This window comes from Lynx rufus, unplaced genomic scaffold (genome assembly GCF_022079265.1).
Source record: "Lynx rufus isolate CCGP_SWC_20201006 ecotype Redwood Valley unplaced genomic scaffold, mLynRuf1.p SCAF_5, whole genome shotgun sequence".
Taxonomy (NCBI): domain Eukaryota; kingdom Metazoa; phylum Chordata; class Mammalia; order Carnivora; family Felidae; genus Lynx; species Lynx rufus.
In genome coordinates this window covers 78,072,328-78,098,302 of record NW_025814867.1, presented here as the reverse complement: position 1 = coordinate 78,098,302, position 25,975 = coordinate 78,072,328, and the positions used below count along the sequence as shown (strand labels likewise).

The 25,975-nt window shown below is 41.0% G+C and overlaps 2 protein-coding genes and 4 non-coding genes across 9 annotated transcripts; 1 reads left to right on the top strand and 5 right to left on the bottom strand.

The window, feature by feature from the left end:
- The first annotated feature begins 1,740 nt into the window (after positions 1-1,740).
- RFC4 (replication factor C subunit 4) lies at positions 1,741-19,218 on the top strand. 2 transcript variants are annotated; one of them, XM_047099231.1, is made up of 11 exons: positions 1,741-1,779; positions 4,066-4,202; positions 5,770-5,848; positions 10,876-10,955; positions 13,434-13,553; positions 16,222-16,365; positions 16,557-16,677; positions 17,356-17,481; positions 18,713-18,793; positions 18,874-18,990; positions 19,071-19,218. In XM_047099231.1, exons 2-11 carry the CDS (start codon positions 4,078-4,080, stop codon positions 19,164-19,166), a joined length of 1,089 nt encoding a protein of 362 aa, XP_046955187.1. In that variant the 5' UTR covers positions 1,741-1,779; positions 4,066-4,077; the 3' UTR covers positions 19,167-19,218. The 2 variants fall into 2 exon arrangements, with proteins under 2 accessions (XP_046955187.1, XP_046955186.1); XM_047099230.1 differs by lacking the exon at positions 1,741-1,779 and adding an exon at positions 2,173-2,251.
- Positions 19,213-25,451, bottom strand: EIF4A2 (eukaryotic translation initiation factor 4A2). Of its 3 annotated transcripts, none has more exons than XR_006965641.1 (12): positions 25,349-25,451; positions 24,502-24,547; positions 24,283-24,415; positions 23,863-24,002; positions 22,898-23,066; positions 22,678-22,787; positions 22,334-22,477; positions 21,899-22,036; positions 21,563-21,652; positions 21,262-21,341; positions 20,715-20,825; positions 19,908-20,009 (listed from the first exon to the last, which is right to left on the bottom strand). XR_006965641.1 is itself a non-coding variant. In XM_047099229.1 (11 exons), exons 1-11 carry the CDS (start codon positions 25,375-25,377, stop codon positions 19,865-19,867), a joined length of 1,224 nt encoding a protein of 407 aa, XP_046955185.1. In that variant the 5' UTR covers positions 25,378-25,450; the 3' UTR covers positions 19,213-19,864. The 3 variants fall into 3 exon arrangements, 1 of the variants encoding a protein (XP_046955185.1); XR_006965642.1 differs by having other exon boundaries at positions 20,719-20,825; XM_047099229.1 differs by lacking the exon at positions 20,715-20,825 and having other exon boundaries at positions 19,213-20,009; positions 25,349-25,450.
- Positions 21,397-21,536, bottom strand: LOC124527424 (small nucleolar RNA SNORA4). Its single transcript, XR_006965874.1, has one exon. It is a non-coding gene; the product is annotated as a small nucleolar RNA SNORA4 (small nucleolar RNA).
- On the bottom strand, positions 21,715-21,846 carry LOC124527415 (small nucleolar RNA SNORA63). Its single transcript, XR_006965866.1, has one exon. It is a non-coding gene; the product is annotated as a small nucleolar RNA SNORA63 (small nucleolar RNA).
- On the bottom strand, positions 22,112-22,287 carry LOC124527444 (small nucleolar RNA SNORA81). The gene has a single exon (XR_006965893.1). It is a non-coding gene; the product is annotated as a small nucleolar RNA SNORA81 (small nucleolar RNA).
- Positions 24,104-24,172, bottom strand: LOC124527449 (small nucleolar RNA SNORD2). The gene has a single exon (XR_006965898.1). It is a non-coding gene; the product is annotated as a small nucleolar RNA SNORD2 (small nucleolar RNA).
- Positions 25,452-25,975: the final 524 nt, after the last annotated feature.

Here is a 25,975-nt window from a genome sequence, read left to right as displayed (position 1 = left end):
GAAGTGTACCAGGCCCTGTGAGAGTTAGAAAGTAGTATAAAGGATAGTTAATCTGGTTAGCCCCTTGATTAGGTTAGGCTTGGGATATATGTACTCAGAGCCCCATACTTCCTCTTCCTAACACACATCATACTGTCACCCTCCTAGGCTGTAAAGCTACTTGAAGGCAAAGACCTTCTACCTTGTTTCCTGATGTACCCCCACCACCTAGAAATGTCTAGGCACTTTGTAAGCACTAGTTAAAATACAAATGAATAAACGCGTAAAATTAACAATGAATATCATGTTGAGCTTGTATCAAACAAAATTTATACTCATTTATTTAGAGAAGACCCAGATCAACCTTATGAGTTAGGGGAAAGCCCTGCAGCAAAGGTTGCATTTAAAAGGGGTCAGATTTCAGTAAGATGTAGGAAAAATTCAGAGCTAAGAAATGAGTAAAGATAAAGACTTGCCTAGGGCCCATAGGGCATGTGTCATGGTAGGGTTAAACATTATTATCAATCTTCTGATTTTCATTGAGCATCTGCACCACCAGATTTCTGGGCAGGGCTCTGGGATTAGAAGATGACCACAGCAGCTGCATGGAAAAGCGCTCCCTCTCACCAACAGCCAGTTACTAATAGAGGTATAAGCCACATGCATTCAAAAGGGCAAAGACCTCGACTTCAGACTACTTATGTCTCTCCCTTTAATTTTTTTTTTCTTTTTAATGTTTATTTTTGAGAGAGAGAGAGAGACAGAGTGCAAGCTGGGAAGGGGCAGAGAGAGAGGGACACACGGAAACTGAAGCAGGCTCCAGGCTCTGAGCTGTCAGCATAGAGACCCACTCTGGGTCCGAACCCACGAATGGTGAGATCATGACCTGAATCTAAGTACATGCTTAACCGACTGAGCCACCCAGGCGCCCCTCTCCCTTTTTTTTTTTTTTTTTTAAGTTTATTTATTTTGAGAGAGAGAGCGCTCAAATAGGGGAGGAGCAGAGAGGGGAGAGAGAAAATCCCAAGCAGGCTACACACTCAGCTTGCAGCCCACTGTGGGGCTCCACAGTTCTCACGAACTGAGATCATGATTTGAGCTGAAACCAAGAGTCCCGGAGGCTTAACGGACTGAGCCGCCCAGGCGTCCCGCTGTCTCCCTTTTAAGCACAAAGTTTGCCAGGCAACCACCAAGGTGGAATTACAGGGCAGGATAATCAGGGTGCCCTCTTCTGGCCAGGGACCGACTCCACCCTCCCCAACCCCCCTCTTTCCTTGGGGTGAAGTAGGTTGCAGGCCAAATTGTGTCCAGGCAGAAACGTCAGTGAGACGCCCCAGGACTACCGATCAAGTCCACGGTGCGGTAGAGGAAAACGGGACTCCCGAGGCCCTCCGCGGACCGCAGGCTCCGGACAGACCCACGCCCCGTCCGGCCCCTCGTGGGAGCCGTCGCAGACCCCTCCCCGCCCACGTTCGCAGAGCATGCCGGGGCCGCCGTGCCCGCGGCTCCTCCCCCTGGGTCGCTGTGAGTGTCCCTTGCCCTGCAGCCTCCAGTCCGAGGAATGCACGGGGACGGCGTGGAACTTTACCTACACCTCTTTGTCACTCTTGCCCCAGTCTGTGCGACCCCCAAAGCTTGTCACCTGTGCAAATAAAACGGGGTAGAAGTTAAGGGGCCCGTGGGCGCGGAGCGCGCGCGGCGAGCCGGAAGTGACGCGCACCGTGCCCGCGTATTCCCGCCCTGCCCTTCGCCGGCCGTTCCGTGGCGGGAACCCGGGCGACCGTGCTGACGGCGGCTACTGTAAGTGTCACCCGGTCTGGCGGCTCCGGGCCTCCGAGGCCTGATGGTCTCACATTGGGGAACGGAGCTAGAATTTCGCGGCCACCTCGCCCCTTCCTATCCCCGGGAGCCCCGGGGATGACCCTGCGGCATCCTCCGGAGACGAGCGGCTGAGAGGCCCAGGCAGTGCCCAGGAGCAGGCGAGCCAGGGATAACGGGCGACCGGCCGGAGAAATTGCAAGGGTGGCCTTCGCTCTCCTCACCTCCTGCGCCCTTGATGCCCCTGTGATGTCTTCCCCCTTCGCTCCCGTTCGCAGAATGGTAGCTCAGTACAGCATCTTTCAGAGCCCTGCTTTGGCTTGTAGTACAGTTTAGTAATTGCTGCAACCTGTGGCAGGGATGGAGGGAATAATCCAGTAACGCTAAAAAGCTAGGCTGTTTACAGGTTTCAACCATTTTTTACCGAGTATTTACTCATATGCCAAGCATAGAGGTATGTGTACACAGAAGTATGCTTTTTCTGTGTATTTCTTTAAAAAAAAAAAAAGATTAAATTGACATACGATATTAGTTTCAGGTGTACCACAGTGCTTAAACGTTTGTATACATTGCGAAACTATTGACTACATTCCCTGTGCTGTAGGTTACATCCCGTGGTTCAATTTATTTTATAACTGGAAGTTTGTGCTTCTTAATCCCCTTCATTCATTCTGCCCTCTCCCTTCTGACAAGCACCAGTCTGTTCGCTGAGTCTGGGTTTTGTTTTGTTTTGTTTAGATTCCTCATGTAAGTGAAATCATGCAGTATTTGGCTTTCTTTTGTCTTTGATTAGTGGAACATCCGCAAGGTCTGTCCGTGTTGCCACAAATGGCAAGATTTTTTTTCTTGTTTATGGCTGAGTAACATCATGTGTGTGTATCACATCATCTTTATCCATTTATCCACTGATGAACACTTGAATTGTTTCCATATCTTGGCTGTTAGAAATAATGCTGCATTGAACATAGGGGCGCATAGATCTTTTTGAATACCCAATAGTGGAATTGCTGGATCATATGATACCTCTGTTTTCTTTTTTTTTTTTTTTTTTAATGTTTATTTATTTTGGGGACAGAGAGAGACACAGCATGAATGGGGGAGGGGCAGAGAGAGAGGGAGACACAGAATCGGAAGCAGGCTCCAGGCTCTGAGCCATCAGCCCAGAGCCTGACGCGGGGCTCGAACTCACGGACCGCGAGATCGTGACCTGGCTGAAGTCGGACGCTTAACCGACTGCGCCACCCAGGCGCCCCGATACCTCTGTTTTCTAATACTTTGAGGAAACCCCATACTGGTTTTCATAGTGTCTGCACCAATTTAATTCCCGCCAACAGGGCATGAGGGCTGGCACAATTCTTTTATTTACCTTTTATTCTATTATTGACTGCCTTATGGAGTCGGCCTTAGCTCCTTTTACAGAAGGGGAAGCTGAGTCTCATAAATGGTAATTCAGTCACCAAATACTATGGAGCATCTATCATGTACTAGTTACTGCTCTAGGCCCTGAGCGAGAGCAGTGAAAAAAACAGAATTTTCGGGCAAGCTAACAATGCTCTCTTAACCCTAAAACAGCCTTCTGCTGCCTGTAAGAAAGTATATCTGAATGTTAATAGTGGTTATCTTCTGGGTGAGATTTTTGCATGACTTTTTAGAACAATTCATGCTTTCCCACTTTGTTTTGATTTCTTCAGATGAGCATGTTACTAAGCAAAAGAACTGTTTCCATTTTAACAACAAATTCCCAGACCCGACCCTCCCCACAAAACAGCCTCTTCAGAGTCAGCGGTAGTCGTTGGCTCTGCCACTAAAACAGACCTTTGAGTAGAGCTCTAGGCGCAAGAAAAGAAATGAAAGTTCTCATTTGTGGTCCCAACTCCTCATTGCTAAGTCTGTCCCTGGGTCTGAGCTAAAGCTAGGCCCCTGACTGAAATGGAAGAGACTGTAGAGGCCCATGCATAGTTTGGCCATTAATGACATCATATTTGTCAAAAAGTGTGGAATTCAGAATTTTTCATTCATAAATTTATCTTTGTTCTGTAACTCTCTCAGTATAAATAAATTCTAAGTGTCCTAAGCACTTCGGCCGGTTTTATGGTCCCTTTAGTTCTCAGCACAGTACATTTAGAGGATGCTAGGTCATGAGGTGATGTCCTTTATTTGGTAAGTAATTATTGGAATATTTTGCACAAGGTTAAGCGTGCTTTCACGCCGTATGTCCTCCTAATGATTTCAAAAGAGCTTTTCCTTTTCTGTCTTGCACCTGGTCAGGGTGAAGTAACCATGCAGGCTTTTCTAAAAGGCACATCTGTCAGTACTAAACCACCACTGAAGGATCGAGTAGCTGCCACAGCTGGAAGCAGTGGAGAGAACAAGAAAGCCAAACCTGTTCCGTGGGTGGAAAAATAGTAAGAATGCTTGTGGTTTTGTTGAAATAGTTAATATATTACGTCTCTAACCAGTTTTGATCACTTTTTATTTTTTTTTAACTTACGGGGAGAGGGATGATTTGCTTTGTTTAGATGTCCTTAAGAATCACCCAGTTAGGTAAGTCATAGAGCCTTGCAGTTGAAACTACTGTAGAATGATCTAGTTTAATTACTTTATAGATGAACTAAGGTCTTGTGTATAACTCAGGTCTGTGGTTTAGGGATTGAGATACAGCAGAAGAAAACAGTTTCTAGAAGGTGACCATAAGGTCTTGTCAGGAGTTCCATTTAAATCCAAATAATCTGTTCCCCCTTTCATTGCTGATAGGTGGACATTGTTGAGTTTTTGCTTATGCATTTTGGCAAAAACGCTTGAGGTGGCGCTTAAATTTAAATCAGCTAAGCGATATTATGACAAGTTGTTATAACCCTTGGTGTTATAATAATATAGCCTCAATTATTACCAAAAGTTTGTGGATTACTTATAGGTCAAATAAGATCCTCCCGTGTTTTATTTGCTACCAACGATGGTTTTTAAAATGGGAGATTTCACATTCGAATCTAGATTTTTAATTTAAAAAATATACCGGAGGGGGGGAAGCCTAGGTTTTCAGCTTCTCAGGGGATTAGACAGCACTAGATGCAGATTCTCACTTGACACCATGAGACCTGAGTACTGCTTCTCGTTCTGGCAAGGTCATATGTTCTTCAATTCGCCATCGTTCTTCTGTTTTCTCTTGCCTTACACTCTGCCTTCTTTACTCTTGCTTTCTCCCTGGCCCCTGCAGGTATTTGCATATGAAACCCTGGTGTATAACATACACTGGTTTCCCTAGAAAGCATTATCTGACATAAAATTCCCACCCAGCATTGACCTGATTAATTAGAAATGTATAAATCAAGGAAGAGCTTTTAGCCAACTAACTAAGTACAGTACCTAATCTTAGGGTTAGGAGTATAACTTTGTTCCAGTTTCTCTTAAAATCACTACTGATGTAAGATGAAAATTATATGTTGTTATACTTCATTTTGGTTAAACTTGTTATTTTGTTAGCCCTCAGTCAAGTGAATAGGTATGTATTTTCTGCACAGTTAGGTGATGGATGAAATTGGTATTAACCAATTAACTATGTTAACTGTGTATTAACTATATTAACCAAAATAGTTGCTTATTCTGGGTTGCTAAGTAGGTCTTTCTTTTCAGCTTAAGTGCATGATCTTATCAAAATACATTATGTTCTAGGCCATTGTTTACTTTAAATTTTTAACCAGTGGACATTTGTGGTGTAATAAAGCAAAATATTTTTACTTAATTGTTGTAAGTACTCTAGATGAAAGCAATGCATGTAAAAGGAAAAGTGATTTCACTCCTTCAGTATATATTAGCTTAAGGTAAATATAAATGGGGCTTCCACCTACTTCCAATTATGAAAGTTTCCCATTTTATCACCAATATATAAGAATTATCATTGGTATTTTAGCAAAAGGAACACTTAAGACATTACTGTGGCTATTATACTAAATAATCTCTGGGGTTTTTTTCCAGTCGCCCAAAATGTGTGGATGAAGTCGCTTTCCAGGAAGAAGTGGTTGCAGTACTGAAAAAGTCTTTAGAAGGAGCTGATGTGAGTAGCAAATGATGTGTCACGTCATTGGGAGATTGAAGATTTAATTTACTTACCCTCTTCCTTCCTTTTATAATTGCCTGCTCCCCTAAAATACTAGCTGTACATACAGTATGCCCTTGATAACTATTTGTACAGTGGATGATTGGTTCAAATATTGATTGAGCATCTCCCATTCTGTCCTGTGGCATTGTTATGTAATACTCAAGTGGAGACCATTGAATGAGACACGCTAGGTTCTTTGGCTCATGAGCTTTTATTTTGGTGGAGAGTGACAGAGAATAAATCTGCAAGCCAAATAAATAAGAGAATTATAGATAATTGTGCTCTGAAGAAGAGTTAGAGATACTTTGAAACTCTAATTGCTCACCTAATGTTAGGATTTGGTTTGAACTACAACATAAAAAACATGAGTATTTCTGCTTATAGCATTGTGTCTCCTGCTGTGATATGTGAGATTTAAAAAAACTCTTTATGGATGTGAGGGTGATCTGGCTGTAACATCTGTCACCCCATTGATGGCCAGGGTTGATTCGGCTGATCTGGCTGGCTAGGCGGGTGTCCCCTTCCTCCCTTACCGCTCCATGTGTGTCCCTCCCGAAGCTGCACGCTCGGTTGAAGAGGACAACCTTCCCCGATAGAGGAGGACCGTTCTTTGGTCAAGGGTGTACGAGTAGCTGCGCTCCCCTGCCGAAACCTCCAAACAAGCTCTCAAGGTCCATTTGTAGGAGAATATAGGGTAGTCAAGTTTCCAAGACTCCAGACACATCCAAATGAGGTGCTGCATGTGGCAGTCTGCCTTTCTTAAAAAACAAAAAAACCCAAAAAACCTTTGAATGACTTGCATCTTAGGTTATTCAGGGGCAAGATAACTCCATAAGAAGAATTAGCAGTTTAAAGTTGTATTATGAAGTGCTTTAAGAACTCAGTAAAAGAAGGGGAAAAGTTGCAGATGAAAGTGGGATGTGGTTTTTACTTTTTTTCCCGAGGAAGAGTTGCTTCCTTCCTCTCTGCCTGACTACTTTGGATTAGAGGTTCTTTTGGCTTTTGCTGCCATTATTCTCTTCCTGGAATTATACTAGAGTAGTACATATTTTGAAAGAAGTTCTATTTCTCAAACTATTTAAAATCTTTGCCAGTTTTTGTTTTGATTTGATCTTGACACAAATGTCTTTACCTTTTAATTTTGGTGTATACAGTTTCTTTTTAATTAAAAAAAATTTTTTTAATGTTTATTCATTTTTGAGAGACAGAGCGTGAGTGGGGGAGGGGCAGAGAGAGAGGGAGACACAGAATCCAAAGCAGGTCCCAGGCTCTGGGCTTGAACCTGCAACTGTGAGATCATGGCCTGAGCTGAAGTCGGATGCTGAACTGACTAAGCCACTCAGATGCCCCTGGTGTATACAATTTTAATTGTATAGTAATAACTACACAGACTGCAGGACAAGATATATTTTAATTGGTAGTATTCTCAACTCTTTAGGCATATGTAGTGGGATTATGATCCAGTTCTTGACTTTATACCATCTATCTTATAAGGCTGAATTGAGAAGTTTCTTTTTTAAACCCTTGTTTAATATTTTATGTTTGTTTTCAGACCAAATTTTAGAAAATATAAAGATGAAATATTTTTTTAATAAATGCTTTTATGTTTATTTATTTTTGAGAGAGAGTGCAAGTGGGAAGGGAAAGAGAGGGAGATACGGAATTCGAAGCAGTCTCCAGACTGAGCTATCAGCACAAGCCCAATGTGGGGCTCGAACTCATGGACCATGAGATTATGACCTGAACTCAAGCCAGACACTTAACACTGAACCACCCAGGTGTCCCAAGATGAAATAATTTTTAAATTCTATAGAGTAAAGAAAAAATCCATACCTTCATTTACTTTAGTGTATGTGCTGCTGAAGTGAGTACTCATTCCTTCATTTAGATTAAAAGTTATTAAAGTAGAAATATAATAGATGTTTTTCAGACTTTTTTTTTTTCAGTTTATGTATTTATTTTGAGAAAGAGTACGCAGGAGAGGGGCAGAGAGATAGAGGGAGAGAGATAATCACAAGCAGGATCCACACCGTTAGCACAGAGCCCCATGTAAAGCTCAGACTCAGAAACTGTGAGATCGTGACCTGAGCCGAAATCAAGAGTCAGTTGCTTAACCGACTATGCCGCCCAGGCACCTCCAGAAATCAATTTTAAGCCCTAATATTCCACATACAGTTCTTGAACGCACCATATATATCACTGTTATGTAATGTAAGGCTTAATAACTTTGCCATGTTTCAAAGAATTTAAGTTATTGTATGTGATAGTTACATGGATGAATTACTATAAATATTGAAGCATGCATGAATCAAAATAATAGTAATGACCTTAAAGGGGCACCTGAGTGGCTCAATTGGTTGAGCATCCAACTCTTGATTTCTGCTCAGGTCATGATCTCATGGTTCATAGGATTGAGTCTTGTGTCAGGCTCTGCACTGACAGCACGGAGTCTGCTTGAGATTCTCTTGCATGAGCGCATGCACTCTCTCTCAAAAATAAGCATTTTAAAAAATAGTTATAATCTTAAAGACGAAGCCCAGGAATATTTTTTTAATAAAATTGACCTACCCAAGTTGACTAGCCCAGAGCTACTAGAAGGAACGCAATAATAAGGATTAGAGTGGAAATAAGTAAAATAGAGACTAAAACAAACAAAAACAGTAGAAAAGATCAGTGAAACCAAGAGCTGGTTCTTTGAAAAGATAAACAAAATTGATAGACCTTTAGCCAGACTCCTCAAGAAAAAGACAAGACTCAAAATCAGAAATGAAAGAATAGAGATACCAAATGACACCACAGAAATACAAAGAATTATAAGAGAACATGATGGAAAAGTATATACCAACAGATTGGACAACCTAGAAGAAATAGATAAATTCTAAAAACATATAATCTTCCAAAACTGAATCAGGAAGAAATAGAAAATCTGAATAAACCAGTTACTAGTAATGAAGTTGAATTGGTAATCCCAAAACTCCCAGCAGACAAAAGTCCAGGACCAGATGACTTCATAGGTGAATTCAACTAAACATTTAAAGAAGAGGTAATACCTATTCTTCTCAAACTAATCAAAAAAGTAGAAGAGGAAGGAAAACTACCAGATTTGTTCTATGAGGCTAGTATTTTCCTGATTCCAAAACCGGTTAAAATGCTTAGAAGGTTTTTGGTGTTTGCGGGGCGCCTGGGTGGCGCAGTCGGTCCGACTTCAGCCAGGTCACGATCTCGCGGTCCGTGAGTTCGAGCCCCGCGTCAGGCTCTGGGCTGATGGCTCAGAGCCTGGAGTCTGTTTCCGATTCTGTGTCTCCCTCTCTCTCTGACCCTCCCCCATTCATGCTCTGTCTCTCTCTGTCCCAAAAATAAATAAACGTTGAAAAAAAAAATTTAAAAAAAAGGTTTTTGGTGTTTGTTTTTAAGTAGTGAAACTCATAGCTTGTGTCTTAAGCTATGTTACTAACATGACAGTAGCACTCTTCAGTCTATACATTTGTACATCGGTTTATTTATTTGACACATGTTGAGTACAGTACAAGATGCTGAGAACACAGATATGAAGAGAACAAATAAAGTTCTTGACCTTCTTACGCTTACCATCTAGTGAGGTAGACCGGTATTTTACAATCAAACCCAATCACTAAGTAACAACTGTAAGTTACTGTATATAAATAAATAATTACAAAGTGTGTTAAGTGCAAAGACTGATGAGAGAGTAACACAAGAGTTCCACTTTAGACTGGGTGGTCAGGGAAGGCTTCTGACTTGTAATGCAGTAAGAGTTGGCTAAACAGAAAAAAACAGACCCTACCTAGCTCATGGGGGAAACGTAGGCCATAAAGTGCTTAGTTGTTAGAATTCACTGTAAGTTGGAGCCTAGAAGGTGAGAGAGTTGGTGAGCAGATCATGGATGTCCTTGTAGGTATAGGTTGATTTTTGTTTGTCTGGTTTTGTTTTTCTAAGTAGAGTGTGAAGTCAGTGAATAGTTTTCAAGTGGCAAGCAGAGTGGCATCTGATTTGGGTGAAGAATGGATGGGAAGGCCGAGGGTTAGACAAGAGTGGAAACACATGAACTGTGCTGCCTAGTTTCCTATGTGCAGTGATTTCTGTATGTGAAAGGACGTACTGAAGAATGCAGTTTTGTAACAGCTCATTAGATTTTTGTAGATTTATCAGTCTGTACCACAGATTGTGTGCTTGATATGAGCCAAGATAATGAGATTTAAGGTATACAAAAAGATAGTGATTTAGTTTAATCCTTTCTTCCTCTAATTAATTCTCCGTGATATATTGGGCATCCCTACACAGTATATAATCGTGGTATAGAGTACTACCTAGCACTTAATAAATGGTTTGTTTTTTTTTTTCTTCTCCTACTCTTGGAACATTATCGAGAGTCCTGATGAGTCTTTTTCATTCCTTTTTCCTCAGTATTAGCCAAATCCAGGTTCTCCTTTGGTCCGTTTCCTCTTTGAAGCAACTGACATGTTTATAAAATATAAAATCTTGCCCAGTCCTGAGCAAAGGGTGGGATAGGGCACTGAAAGAAGCCTGAGATTCCAGTTTTGGGGTGCCTAGCTGGCTCGGTTGGTGGAGTGTGAGACTCTTGATCTCAGGGTTGGTTGTGAGTTTAAGCCCCACGCTGAGTGTAGAGATTACTTAAGAAATTTAATCTTTAAAAAAAAAAAAAAAGTTCCTAATTCCAGCTTTGAAAGCTTCACTTAAGTATATTGGGAATAGAGCAGTCATAAATATGGATTCAGCTTAAGATATTAGACATTTTGGAAGAAAGTACAGTATTACCTGAAAAAAGAAAAAGCAGGATTTACAACTGCTAATACTGTGATATTGGTTATATGAAGAAATATTTGTATTCAGATATGTGCACTATTAGGGAAGTCATAGCACTGTTCCATAGACATTTTCAGTCATCATTTTCATCTGTTTGTGCCAGAATACAGTTTTTAAAAAATAAAATTTAACTTCTACAGCTCCCTAATCTCTTGTTTTATGGGCCACCTGGAACTGGAAAAACATCCACTATTCTGGCAGCAGCTAGAGAGCTTTTTGGGTAAGTTCAAATCTCTCTCTTTGAAAAGGCCTAGACACCAAAAATCTCTGCTTTTCTTTCTCTAAAAGTTTATATTTGGTTTCTCTGCATGGTTATTGGCTTTGTTTTTGTTTCTGTATTTTTTATTAATTCAGCGGGCCCATTTCAAGTTCTTCCCCTCCAATAAATAAGCTTGGCTACATCTTTTGTAATCTTCATTTTGAACCTTATTCAGATGCTGGAATGTACTACAACACAGTAGCGTCATGATTTTTCATCACTTGAACTTTTTCGTTATGATTTTTGGAGCCCAGAGGACCTATCCTATCTTTCTTCAATCATGCCAATACTCACCTCAGTCTGTTAATGGTGTGTTCGCATCTATGTCCTTGTGTGATAGAATCTGCTGTGTCTGATGCTACTGACCCACACCAGCCCTTCCAGAGTTTCTTCTGGCTCGGGCCTTTCCAGCGTTGCCTCTGGAGTAACTAGGCCAGCTCCTTGCCCTCAAGTATCTTGAGTGAGCACAGTATGTGGTAGTTGATGCAGTAGGAGTCCAGGAACACCAGAAAATCTGTGAGCCAGTTTCTTAGATTCTTCTTTCTGGATTGACTGTCTTGGCTTAGCCAACCATTTTAGAGCAGCCCTTGGATTTCTCCACAATTTTTGTATCAAGCATAAGGTCAAAGGGTACATCTGAAATCCTACACGTAAAAATAATCAGATGCCTCTGAAAGCACCAAATATGTAGAGATAATTAGTTCTATGTGAACTAATGTGAAGGAACTATGTGAAATGTGAAGGAAGAAAAATGGGGAAGCTGCTGTGAACCTAATATTTTATTTATTTGACAGCAACTTTTGTTTCTCAAGGAAATTATAAAAGTTCTTTGGATTATTCCACAACTCCAGTCCAAACTGAACCGGCCTTAGCAATGTAGTCATAATGAACTTAAGTACTTTATTAGTTTTTTGAGAGGTCAATCCAAATTATATAACTTTTAAAATATCCTCTTAAAAATAATGTCCTTATAGAACTAAAAGAACTTTAATTATGAATTCCACATTTCATAGTATATGTAGTTTTAAAATAGAAAATATATACACAGAGCTTTGTGTGTTTATGCCCAAAGAAAAATGCCTAGGATCTCATGCTGTTTAGGAAAAATAAAGAGAAGACTAAATCCCAACTCTTTTTTAATTAAAAAATATGTGTATAATGAAAAAGGGGAACCCATTTTCAAAACACTGGTGTGGCAGGGTGTTTTAATTGTTCTTTTAATTTTCTTCTGATTTCTCAGATGGTCCTATGGTGAGCTACTTTTTTTTTAATATTTATTTTCGAGAGAGAGAATTTGAGAGCGAGCACACGTGAGCAGGGGAGGGGCAGGGGACAGAGGATCTGAAGTGCACTTCTGTGCTGACAGCAGAAGCCCAATGCGGGGCTCAAACTCACGAACCAAACCATGAGATCATGACCTGAGCTGAAGTTGGACACTTAACCGACTAAGTCACCCAGGCACCCCTGGTGAACTACCTTTAAGAATTTTTTTAAAAACTTCATGTATTAATTCAGTAATAGCCCTGATAGAAAGCCACCTTATGGAAATAATCAATAATATGCTCTATTGCAGCAGTATTTAAAATTGAACATATTTAAAACTATCTAGATGTCCAACAATAAGCAAATGGTACAGTCATAGGATAGAACATCATAAAGCTTTTAAAATGGTATTTATGGGGCGCCTGGGTGGCTCAGTCAGTTAAGCGTCCGACTTCCTCAGGTCATGATCTTGTGGTCAGTTAGTTCGAGCCCCACGTTGGGCTCTGTGCTGAGAGCTCAGAGCCTGGAGCCTGCTTTGAATTCTATCTCCCTCTCTCTCTGCCCCTCCCCAGCTCACGCTCTATTCTCTGTCTCAAAAGATGAATAAACATTAAAAAAAAATTTTTTTAATGATATTTACGGTGGTTCTGATGACATGGCAAGACGTTCATGATATAATCCTAAGTGAAAAATTGATTTAAAATGTTATAAATTATGTGATACCATCTTTTTTTTTTTTCCCATCTGCTTTTTAAACTGCATGGAAAAAAACCTATGTCTATGCAAAAGAAAAAATACAAAAGTGATTGTGTGCCTTCTATCTATAGTGTTTACTGGGTGGATTTTAAACTACTTCAAAATGTGCCATTTTTAAAATGTAGTTTAGGGGCGCCTGGGTGGCGCAGTCGGTTAAGCGTCCGACTTCAGCCAGGTCACGATCTCGTGGTCCGTGAGTTCGAGCCCCGCGTCAGGCTCTGGGCTGATGGCTCAGAGCCTGGAGCCTGTTTCCGATTCTGTGTCTCCCTCTCTCTGCCCCTCCCCCGTTCACGCTCTGTCTCTCTCTGTCCCAAAAATAAATAAACGTTGAAAAAAAAAAAATTAAAAAAAAAAATGTAGTTTAAACCTTGGTTATTTATATGCTGTATGATGTTTCATATTTGTTTCATTTTGACATAGGCCTGAGTTGTTTCGATTGAGAGTTCTTGAATTAAATGCATCTGATGAACGTGGAATACAGGTTGTTAGAGAAAAAGTGAAGAATTTTGCTCAATTAACTGTGTCAGGAAGTCGTTCAGAGTAAGTAAGCTCACTTTCCCTTCTTCATCCCATGTCATTGCATGTAAAATACTTCTCTGCCAAATGTCCAACTCCTTTTTCTTTTTTAATTTTTTAAAAAATTTTTCTTATGTTTATTTTTGAGACAGAACATGAAAGGGGAGGGTCAGAGAGAGGGAGACACAGAATCTAAAGCAGGCACCAGGCTCCGAGCTGTCAGCACAGAGCCCGACACGGGGCTGGAACTCACGGACCGTGAGATCATGACCTGAGCTGAAGTCGGATGCCTAACCGACTGAGCCACCCAGGTGCCCCTTCTTTTTTAATTTTTTTTAATGTTTATTTTTGAGAGAGAGCACAAGTGGGGGAGGGGCAGAGAGAGAAGGAGACACAAACCCGAAGTAGGCTCCAGGCTCTGAGCTGTCAGCACAAAGCCCAATGTGGGGCTCCAACTCAAGGACCGTGAGATCATGACCTGAGCTGAAGTCGGAAGCTTAACCGACTGAGCCACCCAGGCACCCCTGTCCAACTCCTTGGATCATATCTCTTTTTAAGATTTTATTTTTTTGGGGCGCCTGGGTGGCGCAGTCGGTTAAGCGTCCGACTTCAGCCAGGTCACGATCTCGCGGTCCGTGAGTTCGAGCCCCGCGTCGGGCTCTGGGCTGATGGCTCAGAGCCTGGAGCCTGTTTCCCATTCTGTGTCTCCCTCTCTCTCTGGCCCTCCCCCGTTCATGCTCTGTCTCTCTCTCTGTCCCAAAAGTAAATAAACGTTGAAAAAAAAAAAAAGAAAAAAAAATTAAAAAAAAAAAATTTTTATTTTTTTAAGTAATCTCTACACCCTGTAGGGCTCGAACTTGTAACTCCAAGATTGAGTTATATTCTCTGCTGACTGAGCCAGCCAGGTGCCCAATTATCTAAATTATTTAAACCCCCAAGTGACCTTTCTATTATAATAACTAATTTTAAATTGTTTACTGTCAAGAGTTTTTAACTGATGTTTTGTCTAAGGAGTATTAATCAAATTTGATAGTTTGGTGGTACACTCATAATAAAAAATCCAGATTTTTGTTATTGTGTTATTTGAAAAAAATTTCAGGTATCTTAAGCTTCAGTGTATATTTCATACTTAGGGTGACCATATAAGTTCTTGTCCAAACTCAGACACTTTTAGACTAAAAGAGGAGGTATTATTAGTAATTTAAATAGGACTTCCCTGAGTTAAACAGTGATGTTTAGTCAGCTACTTATACTGCTTAGATGGCAAAGTACCAAGATAAAATTTTTGGAAGCTGGCATATATTTAAATTTGTATCTGAGCATATTTAAGAATTTGTAGAAAGTGATTTTTGATATCTACCTTGGCCTGACAATGCATATAAATCCTGTATTTGATAAGGGACTTAGATCAAAAATATATAAAGAACTCTTACATTTTAATGATAAAAAGAAAACCCAGTTTAAAAGGCAAAGGAACTGAATAGACCTTACACTAAAGAAGATACAGTAGTTCTCCCCCCGCGCCCCCCATTATATATTGTTTCTGTGGTTTCAGTTGCCTGCACTCAGCTGAAGTACAGAAACAAATGATCTACCTTCTGACATAATCCTCAGAAGGTCATTAGTAGCCTGACATCACTTCATCTCATCACATAGGCATTTTACCATCTCACATGATCACAGGAAGGGTTAGTACAGTCTCATAAGATATTCTGAGACCATGTTCACATAAATTTTATTACACTATAGTTGTAATTGTTCTATTTCATTATTAATTACATTATTGTTCATCTTTTCCTATGCCTGATTTATAAATTGAACTTTTTCATAGGTAAGTATATAGGGGGTATGTGTGAATAGGAAAATACATGGTATATATATTTGTATGCCGTTTGGTGTACTATCCCGGGCTTCAGGCATCCAGCGGGGTCTTGGAATGTACTCCCTGTGGATAAGGGGGGACTACTATACAAATGGCCAGTAAGCATGTGGAAACATGCTCATCAACATCATTAGCCACAGAGAAATGCAAATGGAAACCATGATGAGATACCACTTTACACATACTTGCATGGTTGTTATCAAAAAGAAAATAATTCATATTGGTAAGAATGTTAAGAAATTGGAACCCTTATACTTTGCTGACTATAATGTAAAATGGTACAAACATTTTGAAAGTACTTTGGCGGGTCCTTTAAAAGTTAAACACAGAGTTACCAGATGACCCAGCAATTCCAATCCTAGGTATATACCCACAAGAAATGAAAAAATAGGTCTGTTCAAAACATGTACAAAAATGTTCATAGCGGTATTATTTATAATAGTCAAAACATGGAAAAATCCAAATATCCATTAACTTATGAATGACCAAATAAACTGTGGTATATCCCTTTGCCATATTATTTAGCCATAAAAAGGAATGAAGTAATGACGCAACAAAATGAATGAACCTTGAAAGCATGCTAAGTGAAAGAAGCCAATCACAAAAGACAACATATTATTCCATTTATATGAAATGTCTAGAATATGCACATCTGTGGAGAAAGTAGAGATCCATGATTGCCTATGGCTGGGAGAGTTGGGAGAAGTGACTCCTAGTGGGCATGGGGTTTTTTTGGGGGACCATGAGAATATTCTAAAAGTAGATTGTGGTGGTGATATGTGAATTATAACTCCTGTTTCTCTGAATCAGTGGGAAGCCATGTCCACCTTTTAAGATTGTGATTCTGGATGAAGCAGATTCTATGACCTCGGCTGCTCAGGCAGCTTTACGACGTACTATGGAGAAGGAGTCTAAAACCACCCGATTCTGTCTCATCTGTAATTATGTCAGTCGGTATGTGTATTGCCCTGAAGATAGATGCTAGGCAGCCTTATTTTGATAACTCCAATTAGGGAGAAAAAAACTTTAAATGTTTCAAGGCTACAGTAATTTCTCCTCTATCACATCTTGATTTGTTCTTGATAAAAAGGTCTTTGGGGGGAAATTCTTTAGATACTGACTTTCTTTTCCCCAATATTTTACAGAATAATTGAACCTCTGACCTCTAGATGTTCTAAATTCCGCTTCAAACCACTGTCAGATAAAATTCAACAGCAGCGATTACTAGACATTGCTGATAAAGAACATGTCAAAATTAGCAATGAGGTAATTCCTAATTATTGCAATTACTAATTCCTTTGATGAATTCATGTAAAGAGGTCCTGAAAGCATCAAATGTGTTGCTTTAATTTTTGATACCTTTAGGCAAAGTTAAGCTAAAAGAGTGACAGTTGGAATGTCGAGGAATTATATAGCTTCAGCATTCTTGTTACTATTAGAAGTTTATTATATTTCAGAGACCCAGAACTGGGGCAGATTTCATACACCTGATACAAATTCTGCAAAAAATCTCTGCATAATGACAAGATTTTAGTGTCCTACCTAATGTTTCACTTCAGGAGAAATTTGGTGATGAAATTCAGGTACAGAAAGAGACTATAAAGGCCTAATTCATTTTAACAGAATTTAACCATAATTTGAATCGTTTTTGCTTCATGTATTAAATAGAAAGTAGGATTCAAAGTGTGGAACATCTCTGTCTCTGCAAATTTCTTTCAGAGGCAAAAGATCTATATCCTTTTATTGGACTGATGCTGTCTTCATGAATTCTGCCATTTTATAGGACTGATAATATTCCCCTAAAAATGAAAATACATTTTTCCCCATTAACTCTAGGCTAAAATAAAGTGTTTTTCCACTTTCCTTTATTAAAGCCAAAAGTCATAATTGGCTGTCCATCACTGGTTAAAAAAAAAAAAAAAAAAAAAATTTTTTTTTTCCTAGGGAATAGTTTATCTTGTTAAAGTGTCAGAAGGAGACTTAAGAAAAGCTATTACATTTCTTCAAAGTGCTACTCGATTAACAGGTGGAAAGGAGATCACAGAGAAGGTGATCACAGACATTGCTGGGGTAAGATTGAAATTTTTAGTTGGCTTTGTGGCTTTTAGAAAATTTTCGTCAAATATATACAGAATGCTTAATATGTGCTGGTTTATTCCATTTGGGCAGCTTTAACAAAATACCATAGGCTGAGTGGCTTATAAACAGAATTTCACAATTCTGGAGGGAGGCTGGGCAGTCTGAGGTCAAATGTATTGAGTATCTGGTGAGAACTAACTTCTTAGTGCCTAGACTCTAGTTTGTGGACTAGACTCACTGCATCCTCCCCTGGCAGAAAGGTCTTTTATAAGGGCACTAATCCCATTCATGGGGGTTTCACCCTCAGGACCTAATCAACCTCCCAACAGCCTCCTACCTTCTTAACATCACAATAGGGATTTTTAATAGGAGTCTTGGGGTTATTAGGTTATAGCATGTGCCAAGTACTGTGCTAGAAACCGTGTAATAAGGGAACAACCTGGAAGCATCACAACAGTTCAGGGATGTGGCATTAAAATAGATTTAACAACTGTCCCTGTTCTGACAAATCTCTTCTGGCCAAAAGGTCATACATATATAAAGGGGCAATATCCTACTTACAGAAATCATTTGTCAGGGTTCATCTCTATTAGGGTTACTACTGCTACTACTTTTAAAACTTAAGTTCCCAAAGGTATTTTTCAGTGCCGTAATGAAATTGATGGCATTAGTCGCCTTTAATTTTCTGGGTACTTTGGGCCTTCTGAGAGCAGTCTCTTCTTAGTGGCATCTTTGTTTGGAAAGGGGCGGGGGGCACTCTCCTTTAAAGTCCCTTTTTTAAAGTACTTGGCTCATTTGAGCCACTGGGGTATGACAGCAGCCAGTAGGGACAATTTTTAGCTGTTCACCCACTGCCCAGATCAGCTATTCTTGTTTCATCATGGGCTCAAACTTGAAGCTCTCAGGAGCAAAGGAAAGCAAAATGCATCTCCCTGGATATAGAATAGTGACTGGACTAATTTAAGGTGCTCCAACACAGGGTAAAAGGCCAGGGCCATATGGAAAACTCAGCTCCCTAGCTTTCTGGATCATATGTCTGGAGTTCAGGATAGAAGCCATAAAGGGGCTTTCCAGCTCTGCATGGGTTTAGTTAGGGTTAACAGCTCTACATCCCATGCCACAGGACGTCTTTTTGCATACAATGAACTACCCTACCCAGGCTGAGAGAAAAGTGGGTTCAGGCATGTTCAGACCCAGAAACCAAACCTTACAATCTTTTTAGGTAATACCAGCTGAGACCATCGATGGACTATTTGCTGCATGTCAGAGTGGCTCTTTTGACAAACTAGAAGGTGTGGTAAAAGTAAGTCATCACTTCACAGTAACTATGGGGAAGGGAAAACTTAAAAGAATCACCCCAAATGCTGTACTTTCCTGTTGCAGAATTTAATAGATGAGGGCCATGCAGCCACTCAGCTTGTAAATCAACTTCATGATGTGGTTGTAGAAAATGATAACCTTTCCGACAAACAGAAATCCATCATCACAGAAAAACTTGCTGTAAGTAAGCACCTGTTTGCACACTTCAGCAAAATGTAGAACTCCAAGGGAAATTTTACTAACCTTTAATTTTCTTGTAGGAAGTAGACAAGTGCTTAGCGGATGGTGCTGATGAACATCTACAACTGATCAGCCTCTGTGCTACTGTGATGCAGCAGTTAACTCAGAATTGCTGAAATGTTCGTAAGATGTTTAAAACTTAAATAAAATAACCAAAACACCTTTAAAGTGAATATACAATTTATTTAACATTCAAACTTCATTAAGACATGTGCAATATGGCAATTTTAATTACTGGGGGTTTAACCCTACCTAGGATATGATTGCTTGCTGGGGCTTAGCAACAGGGTCCAGTTCACACTTAGCACTAATTAAATACTTTATTGAATAAATACAATACCAAACAAAATGCATTCAAATGCTTTCTAAAAAAAAAAAAATCAATTTTAAAGGCCTTTCTATTCAGGCTAATGACAAACACAATAAAGGCAGATATGCTAGTTTAACATAATTGGCTGATTTTATACAGCACTTATATCTTTTAGTCCACAAGTATATTATTAAATGATAGAGAACATCTAATACAACCATTTCTACAGAACTAGGAAATAAATTTCTAAGAAAGAAAGATTTTACAGACCCCATCTTTTATACCCAACCCCAACAGTCTAACTCTAAAGAGGATAAAGCCAATGCCTTTCTCCTCACAAGAGCTCACGACTAAAGTCGCTTTGCTATCAAAATCTGTATTTCTGATCCGTTATGAGCATTGAGACAAGATTCAAATATTCCCAAAGAAAGAAGCACAATGCACGTTGTGATCGCCTATTCAGCAACAGCGAGCACTGCATTCAAAACTATCTCATCCCAGGAATTAAATAAGGTCAGCCACATTCATTGGCATTTCCTCCACTGTAGTATTGTAGAAAGTCTCAATGTCACGAAGAATCCTCTTGTCTTCTTCAGTAACAAAGTTTATAGCCACACCTTTCCTCCCAAATCGACCCCCTCTGCCAATTCTGTGTAAGAAAAAAAAAAATCAGCAATTAGAATGTTTCTTCTCAAATTCAAATGAACTACTGAACATGATGATCCACTTGTTAACCATCAGCTGCTGTTTACTTAACAAGGTTATAGTTCGTGCTTCTAATTGGAGCACTAGCTGCTAATCAATATCTAGAGAAAAAAATCTTCCTTTGCAGTTAGTGCCAAAAGGATTCAAGGCTTGTCTGGCTGCAAAATGAGATTTTATCAGGTGTCTTGAGCACTACTTTTAAAGCAGATGACAGTATTGTGTTTGGGGTAGTGAAATTAAAGCCCATACCAAAGTGGGCCAGCCAAGAGCAGATGTCAGCCTGGGACAGATGTAAACACCAGGGATAAAACAAAAAGAACAGTTATGTAATCCATTTCGACGCACATCTGGAACTGTAAACTGTAAATACAAATGCTGCAAGGTTAACTACTGCCTAAAACTCACAACTTTTTCCAGTGGGAAAACAAGTATTTGGTATGGTAACCCAAACTTATCACTGCTTTTTTGCTCAGTTTCACACGTTGTAACTCAAATTACTCAAAACGTGTTTACCTCCAAAACAGCTTTCTACCTTCCTGTTAGAAACCAGACAACACAAACCACCTACTAGACTAACATACAAAATGCCTTGGCTGGAGCAACTTAAAATATCAAATAATCATGACAAAAGAAAAACAAATATAAATACCGACTCGCTCTTTATTCAAACAGTGTGCTGTTTCGCTTATGATTCCACGTCCTAAATTACGTCAACGCCGTTTCTGAGCGCCATCTCGTCATCAACTGCTGCTATCGACTCCTGTATTTTTTAAAAAGTCTTTTTTTACATCATATAACAAAGTACAGTTCAATTTACTTAGGGATAAAGCCACTATAACTAAACCAGGGACTGCTCAAATTGCTACCAGACAACACCAAGAAACTCCCAACTACAGAGGAATCATCGAGAAAGCACATGGACACAGGAACTTCACTAAAAACTCAAAAATAAGCTAAGACCAACAGATCTAAACAACCAGATTTGTATGTATTAAGTCCACAATTTGGGCAACATTTACAACTGTTTTCCCACTGTAAGATGACCAATCTTCCCAAGTACAATTTTAGTTACACCTTACCAAGTTACTAAGTCTTTTTACTTCCCTGATTTGAAGTTACCTTTCAAATAAATCAGTCAGTAGAAAAGCCATACATGAATTCCTTTTCCCAATGCAGTCAAGATGCCACCTACTCACCTGTGAATATAGTTTTCACGATTGGTAGGTAGATCATAGTTTATAACCAATGACACTTGTTGCACATCAATCCCACGAGCCTGAAATACAGTAATATAATGTTCAACTCCAAAAAAAAACCCCACACAGCTATGTAATGTAGGCCACAAAATAGTAGTGAACTATGTTAAGTGGTATAGCCCACTGTGGAGTGTGGTCTGTTCTTTATTCTCCCAAAGAGCCCAAGTTGGTAAAGGTTATTAAAAAACCTTCCCCCCAAAACAAACTTTTGGTAGATTAAACAGAACAGTAAGAGACTTACCAACAAGTCAGTAGTGATCAGAACGCGGCTTGACCCTGATCGAAATTCCCTCATGATAACATCTCTTTCCTTCTGGTCCATGTCACCATGCTGCAAATTAACAAACCTTAATTCAAGAATCACCAGTCAAACCAATATTTAACTTTACTGACATGTATGAGACCAAGCGTCCCTGGCTGCTACAGGAGTATAGCAGACAGGTATAGTTAAGAAACAACTTTATTTTGAGCAGGGGGAACGACAACACAGCACTTAACAGCTATATTGTAGTCTAAATCCTGCTTTAATGAAAATACAACACTGTAATTACCACTGCTAGGTTACAACACCTCTTACCAGAGCAGAAACTGTGAAGTCCCTGGCGTGCATTTTCTCAGTGAGCCAGTCCACCTTGCGCCTTGTATTAAGAAAAATAACAGCCTGAGTAATCGTCAGGGTCTCGTACAAGTCACAAAGTGTATCCAACTTCCATTCCTACAATATTTCAAAGTTAACAGTTATTAAAATCTAGTTTCCAACTCCCATGAGAAATTCATTGTTAGGCCTAATACATATAGCACCAAATCTTAAGACAAAGGACACTGGACATTAAGAAAGAGGTCCACCCCAGTCTTGACAATCTAGTGCAGTTATTTTTCTTCTTGTGTGTACTCTGCTAGCATTACTACAGAAACTAAGACAATCTTAGGTTCTGTAATTTTAGCACAGTGCTTATACAAGAAGGTTAAAAAAAAAAGCTACATCTTAATGTCTAGTAATTAGATACATTACCTCTCTTTCAACATTAATATAAAACTGTTTGATTCCTTCAAGGGTCAATTCTTCCTTTTTCACCAGAATTCGAATTGGATCTCTCATGAATTTTTTGGTCACTTCCAACACATCAGTTGGCATTGTGGCAGAAAGCAACACAACCTTAAAAAGACCATGCTTATGTTACTGCACAAATAACACACTTTCACAATACTCAAAAAACAGACCAGCCTCACTATGAAACCGCATTACAGTTCTGCACCAATTGCTTTAAGGGAAAAAACCAACATTTCAGTTGTACTGCAACCTGCATTAACCAAAGTCCCAACTACTATAGGAGAGGGAGTAAAATTAAAGCTCACCTGAATACTCGTATTTAATTTTTGGAAAATCTCATAGATTTGATCCTTAAACCCTCGGCTCAACATTTCATCTGCCTCATCCAAAACAAACATTTTGATCCATTTTGGAGCTGACAAAGACAAAGCCATACATATTATCAGCTCTAGATCGGTAAGAATAGGATTGCAAATTTTAATTTGTAATAGCAAAAACAAATTATATTCAATCAACAATACTTACAAAGGTATCTTCTGTTTAACATATCAAACACTCTTCCTGGTGTACCAACAACAATGTGTGGTGCTTCAGCCTGCAGTTTTTGCATTTCATTCCGAACATTGGTTCCACCAATGCAGGCATGACAAGTTGCTCCCATATAGTCTCCAAGGGCCAGAATTACCTTTTGGATCTAGAAGCCAATACCCTTAGTTATTATGCAGCAGAACTATAGGCTGTGACTAAAATTCCAAAGCACAATGGCAAATATCTGGTCTGCAAATAGCTTCTATGCATGCACAGCACTTAACTACTTCCAAGCTTAAAATGCAGACTGATCTAACAGCTTCCTGATAAAATTCCCTTAAGGTGTCTTCCTTATGCCTTGTCAAACTTGGAATCTTGTTGCCCCAGATACCAGCTATGTTAATTAAAAGATCTGAGTTCAATCATTTCCTACATTGCTCTTCATTGTGTAGGAAGGGGTAAATGGTGGAACAGTGGAATGATCTCTGCAATTACATCTAGGACAACATGTGGATACTTAAGTTTTCCCCGAGTACTGGAATTTGTCATTTTGACCTTAATAAAGCCTAGTTTTATTAGCAAGGTTTTACTTCAAAGCCAATATAGCAGTGAGCTTTGAAAACATAGCATGCAACAGATGCATCACAAACTACTGAGACAGTCAAAGAACATGTCACTGCAGTTTTCATGTTGCACAACTGCATTCAAACTTCAAAATGGGAACAGACCTAGTCCACCCTGAAAAGAACACTTTGGTTTCTCAAACCTCTTACACAACCTTGCAAACCATACCTGCACACCCAGTTCCTATGTTGAACTTTCAACAACTCCCTGCATGCATGGACAATTAAAAGGAGGGCTCTAATAGGACCGATTTACACTAAGTTTTAAATTCTTCACAGTTGTGAAACCTGAAACCTATGCAACACGCAAGCAGTTTTTTTGAACTACACTATCAATACCTGTTGAGCCAGTTCTCTGGTGGGGGCCAATACTAGTGCTTGGGTCTCCTTGAACTCAATCTCCAACTGTTGCAGGATGGAAATAGCAAATGTGGCTGTCTTGCCAGTACCTGACTGAGCTTGAGCAATCACATCATACCCTAAAAAAAGTAGGATACATATTTACCGATCCCACATCAAACCGCCACTTCTAGTTCACACCATGTATTCCGTTTGGAACATTAATTATGCCCAAATCATCAAGTGATCAGCAATGAGCATTCTCTTCATTTCAGGTCAGTCCCGAAAGATGATTGCCATCATTTCACTTTAAGGAATACAAACAGGTGCTAGTCCCCCAGAAGTTATTTTCCCTTTTATGGTCCAGGTCTATGTAGAACAGTTAATTCATTTCTATCAAGTGCTAACTAGTTCTTTTACCTTTAATACAAGGAATAATAGCTCTCTGCTGAATAGCTGAAGGCTTCTCAAAACCGTAAGCATAGATGCCCCGAAGAAGAGACTCCTTTAAATTCATATCGTCAAAGTTATCAACAATCTCATTCCAGTTGCTCTGTAAGTTACATATAAAAAAGACCGAGTAAGTGGGATGAACAAGCTCACCTTTCCACCGTTTCAAAATCCACACACATTCCTTACCTCGATGACACCATCGGGGTCCATTCCCTCTGGGCCTCCATGTTCTCTGCCGACGAGAATACTGCAGTTAGAGAACTTCCCTTTCCCACGTCTTCTCAGGGGCACACCAAGGGACAGCCCTATTCTCGGCGGCCTCCTCGGGCTACCCTCCCCTGCACGTGTACACTCTTTAAAGCACAAGAAGGCCCGTGCGCGCCTGTCCGGAGGCCGAGAATAGGGGACGCCCGGAAAGGCCCCACGGACGGCGGCCCTTCCCCCCCAGGCCCGACCGCCGGGCGCTGCCGTCTCGGCGGCAGACCGTCTCGCGAGAGCTCCACGCGCTGAGCTCCGCCCCTTACACTGCGCAAGCCGGGGTGATTGACGCGGGCCGAGGCCTGGCAAGAGCTGTGCCAACGGTTCGCAGGGACCCCGTTGCCGGCGCGGTCCCAGCCGCCTTGTGGTGGTGACGAGCGGGCGCCGCTGCCACCCTTCCCCCCACCCCACCCAAAGTCGAGCACTACAACTCGCGCCATCCGCCGCCAATAAAGCTTTCGGCCCGTTACAGTGTACCGACTGCGGACTGCGCCAACCCCTTTAAACGTGGCCCCGTGGCAGGGAAACCGGCCGCGGTTTCAAAGCGTCTTCGGGGGGAGAGAGGACACCCTCCAACACCACTCCGTTTTTGTACCCTAGTCACCCCACAACCCAGGCCCTACCCATCATGGAAGCTTCTCGAAGGGCAGGGGGTACTGCACCCCAAGGAAACGCCCATGAACCCAGAGCTCCCTGCCCCACGCCGTCCATTACACTGTCCGCTCGCGTCATATGACCTTCACCACAAACTACCACCACCGAGAAAGCGCCATACCTGTTATAATCCGCAGAGCCACCAGACATGATCCGAAGAAACACTCAGCGCCCGACTGGAAAGACAGCGGTACCGCGCCACCCGTTTTTTATAGGCTCGCGGCCGGAACCCGTTTTCTGCGGAGGAATTTTCTTGTCGCTCTTCGGTCATCCACCAAATTGTGATCCTGGGGTCCTTACCTCAGAAAATATCCTAAGCAAGTGGGTGGGAAAATCCAAAATTAGTGATTTCTGGATCTTACAGGGCCGCTGGAAATCCCAGGACCTTGGGGGAAGGTCGGGACTCTTTGCCTTGCGGCGGAAGAATATTGCAGCAAGGGGTGGCCAAACCAAGCTCCCGGCCCGCCCCGCTCCTACGGGGTTTCCGCGTCCCTGAAGCAGAGACGGCCGGGGGAGCCGAGCGGGACCGGGAGGCGGAAGCCTGGGGCGGTTGCGTGCTGGGCAGCCGGCGTTTCCCCGCGGGCCAGTGGGGCCGAGCTCGCCGTCCGCCGCCGGCGCTCGGGGCCCGCGACTGGGGCACTGCCCCGCTCTGCACCTGGCGGGGGGGGAGGAGGGGTTCGGGTTCTTCCGCCGCCTCCCGCCGCTGTTCAACTCGACCGTGAAGAGCTTTCTGGCCGCTAGCTGAGCG

Bases quoted from the DNA above. Each gene is read 5' to 3' on its own strand.
- RFC4 (XM_047099230.1), top strand. The intron at 5,849-10,875 runs GTGAGTAGCAAA...TAACTTCTACAG, and splicing joins AGTCTTTAGAAGGAGCTGAT to CTCCCTAATCTCTTGTTTTA. The intron at 13,554-16,221 runs GTAAGTAAGCTC...TCTCTGAATCAG, and splicing joins GTGTCAGGAAGTCGTTCAGA to TGGGAAGCCATGTCCACCTT.
- EIF4A2 (XM_047099229.1), bottom strand. From the start codon at position 25,377: ATGTCTGGTGGCTCTGCGGATTATAACAG. The intron at 22,478-22,677 runs GTGAGCTTTAAT...GGTCTTTTTAAG, and splicing joins AATTAAATACGAGTATTCAG to GTTGTGTTGCTTTCTGCCAC. The intron at 20,010-21,261 runs GTGAGTAGGTGG...TTTCTTACACAG, and splicing joins CGTGAAAACTATATTCACAG to AATTGGCAGAGGGGGTCGAT.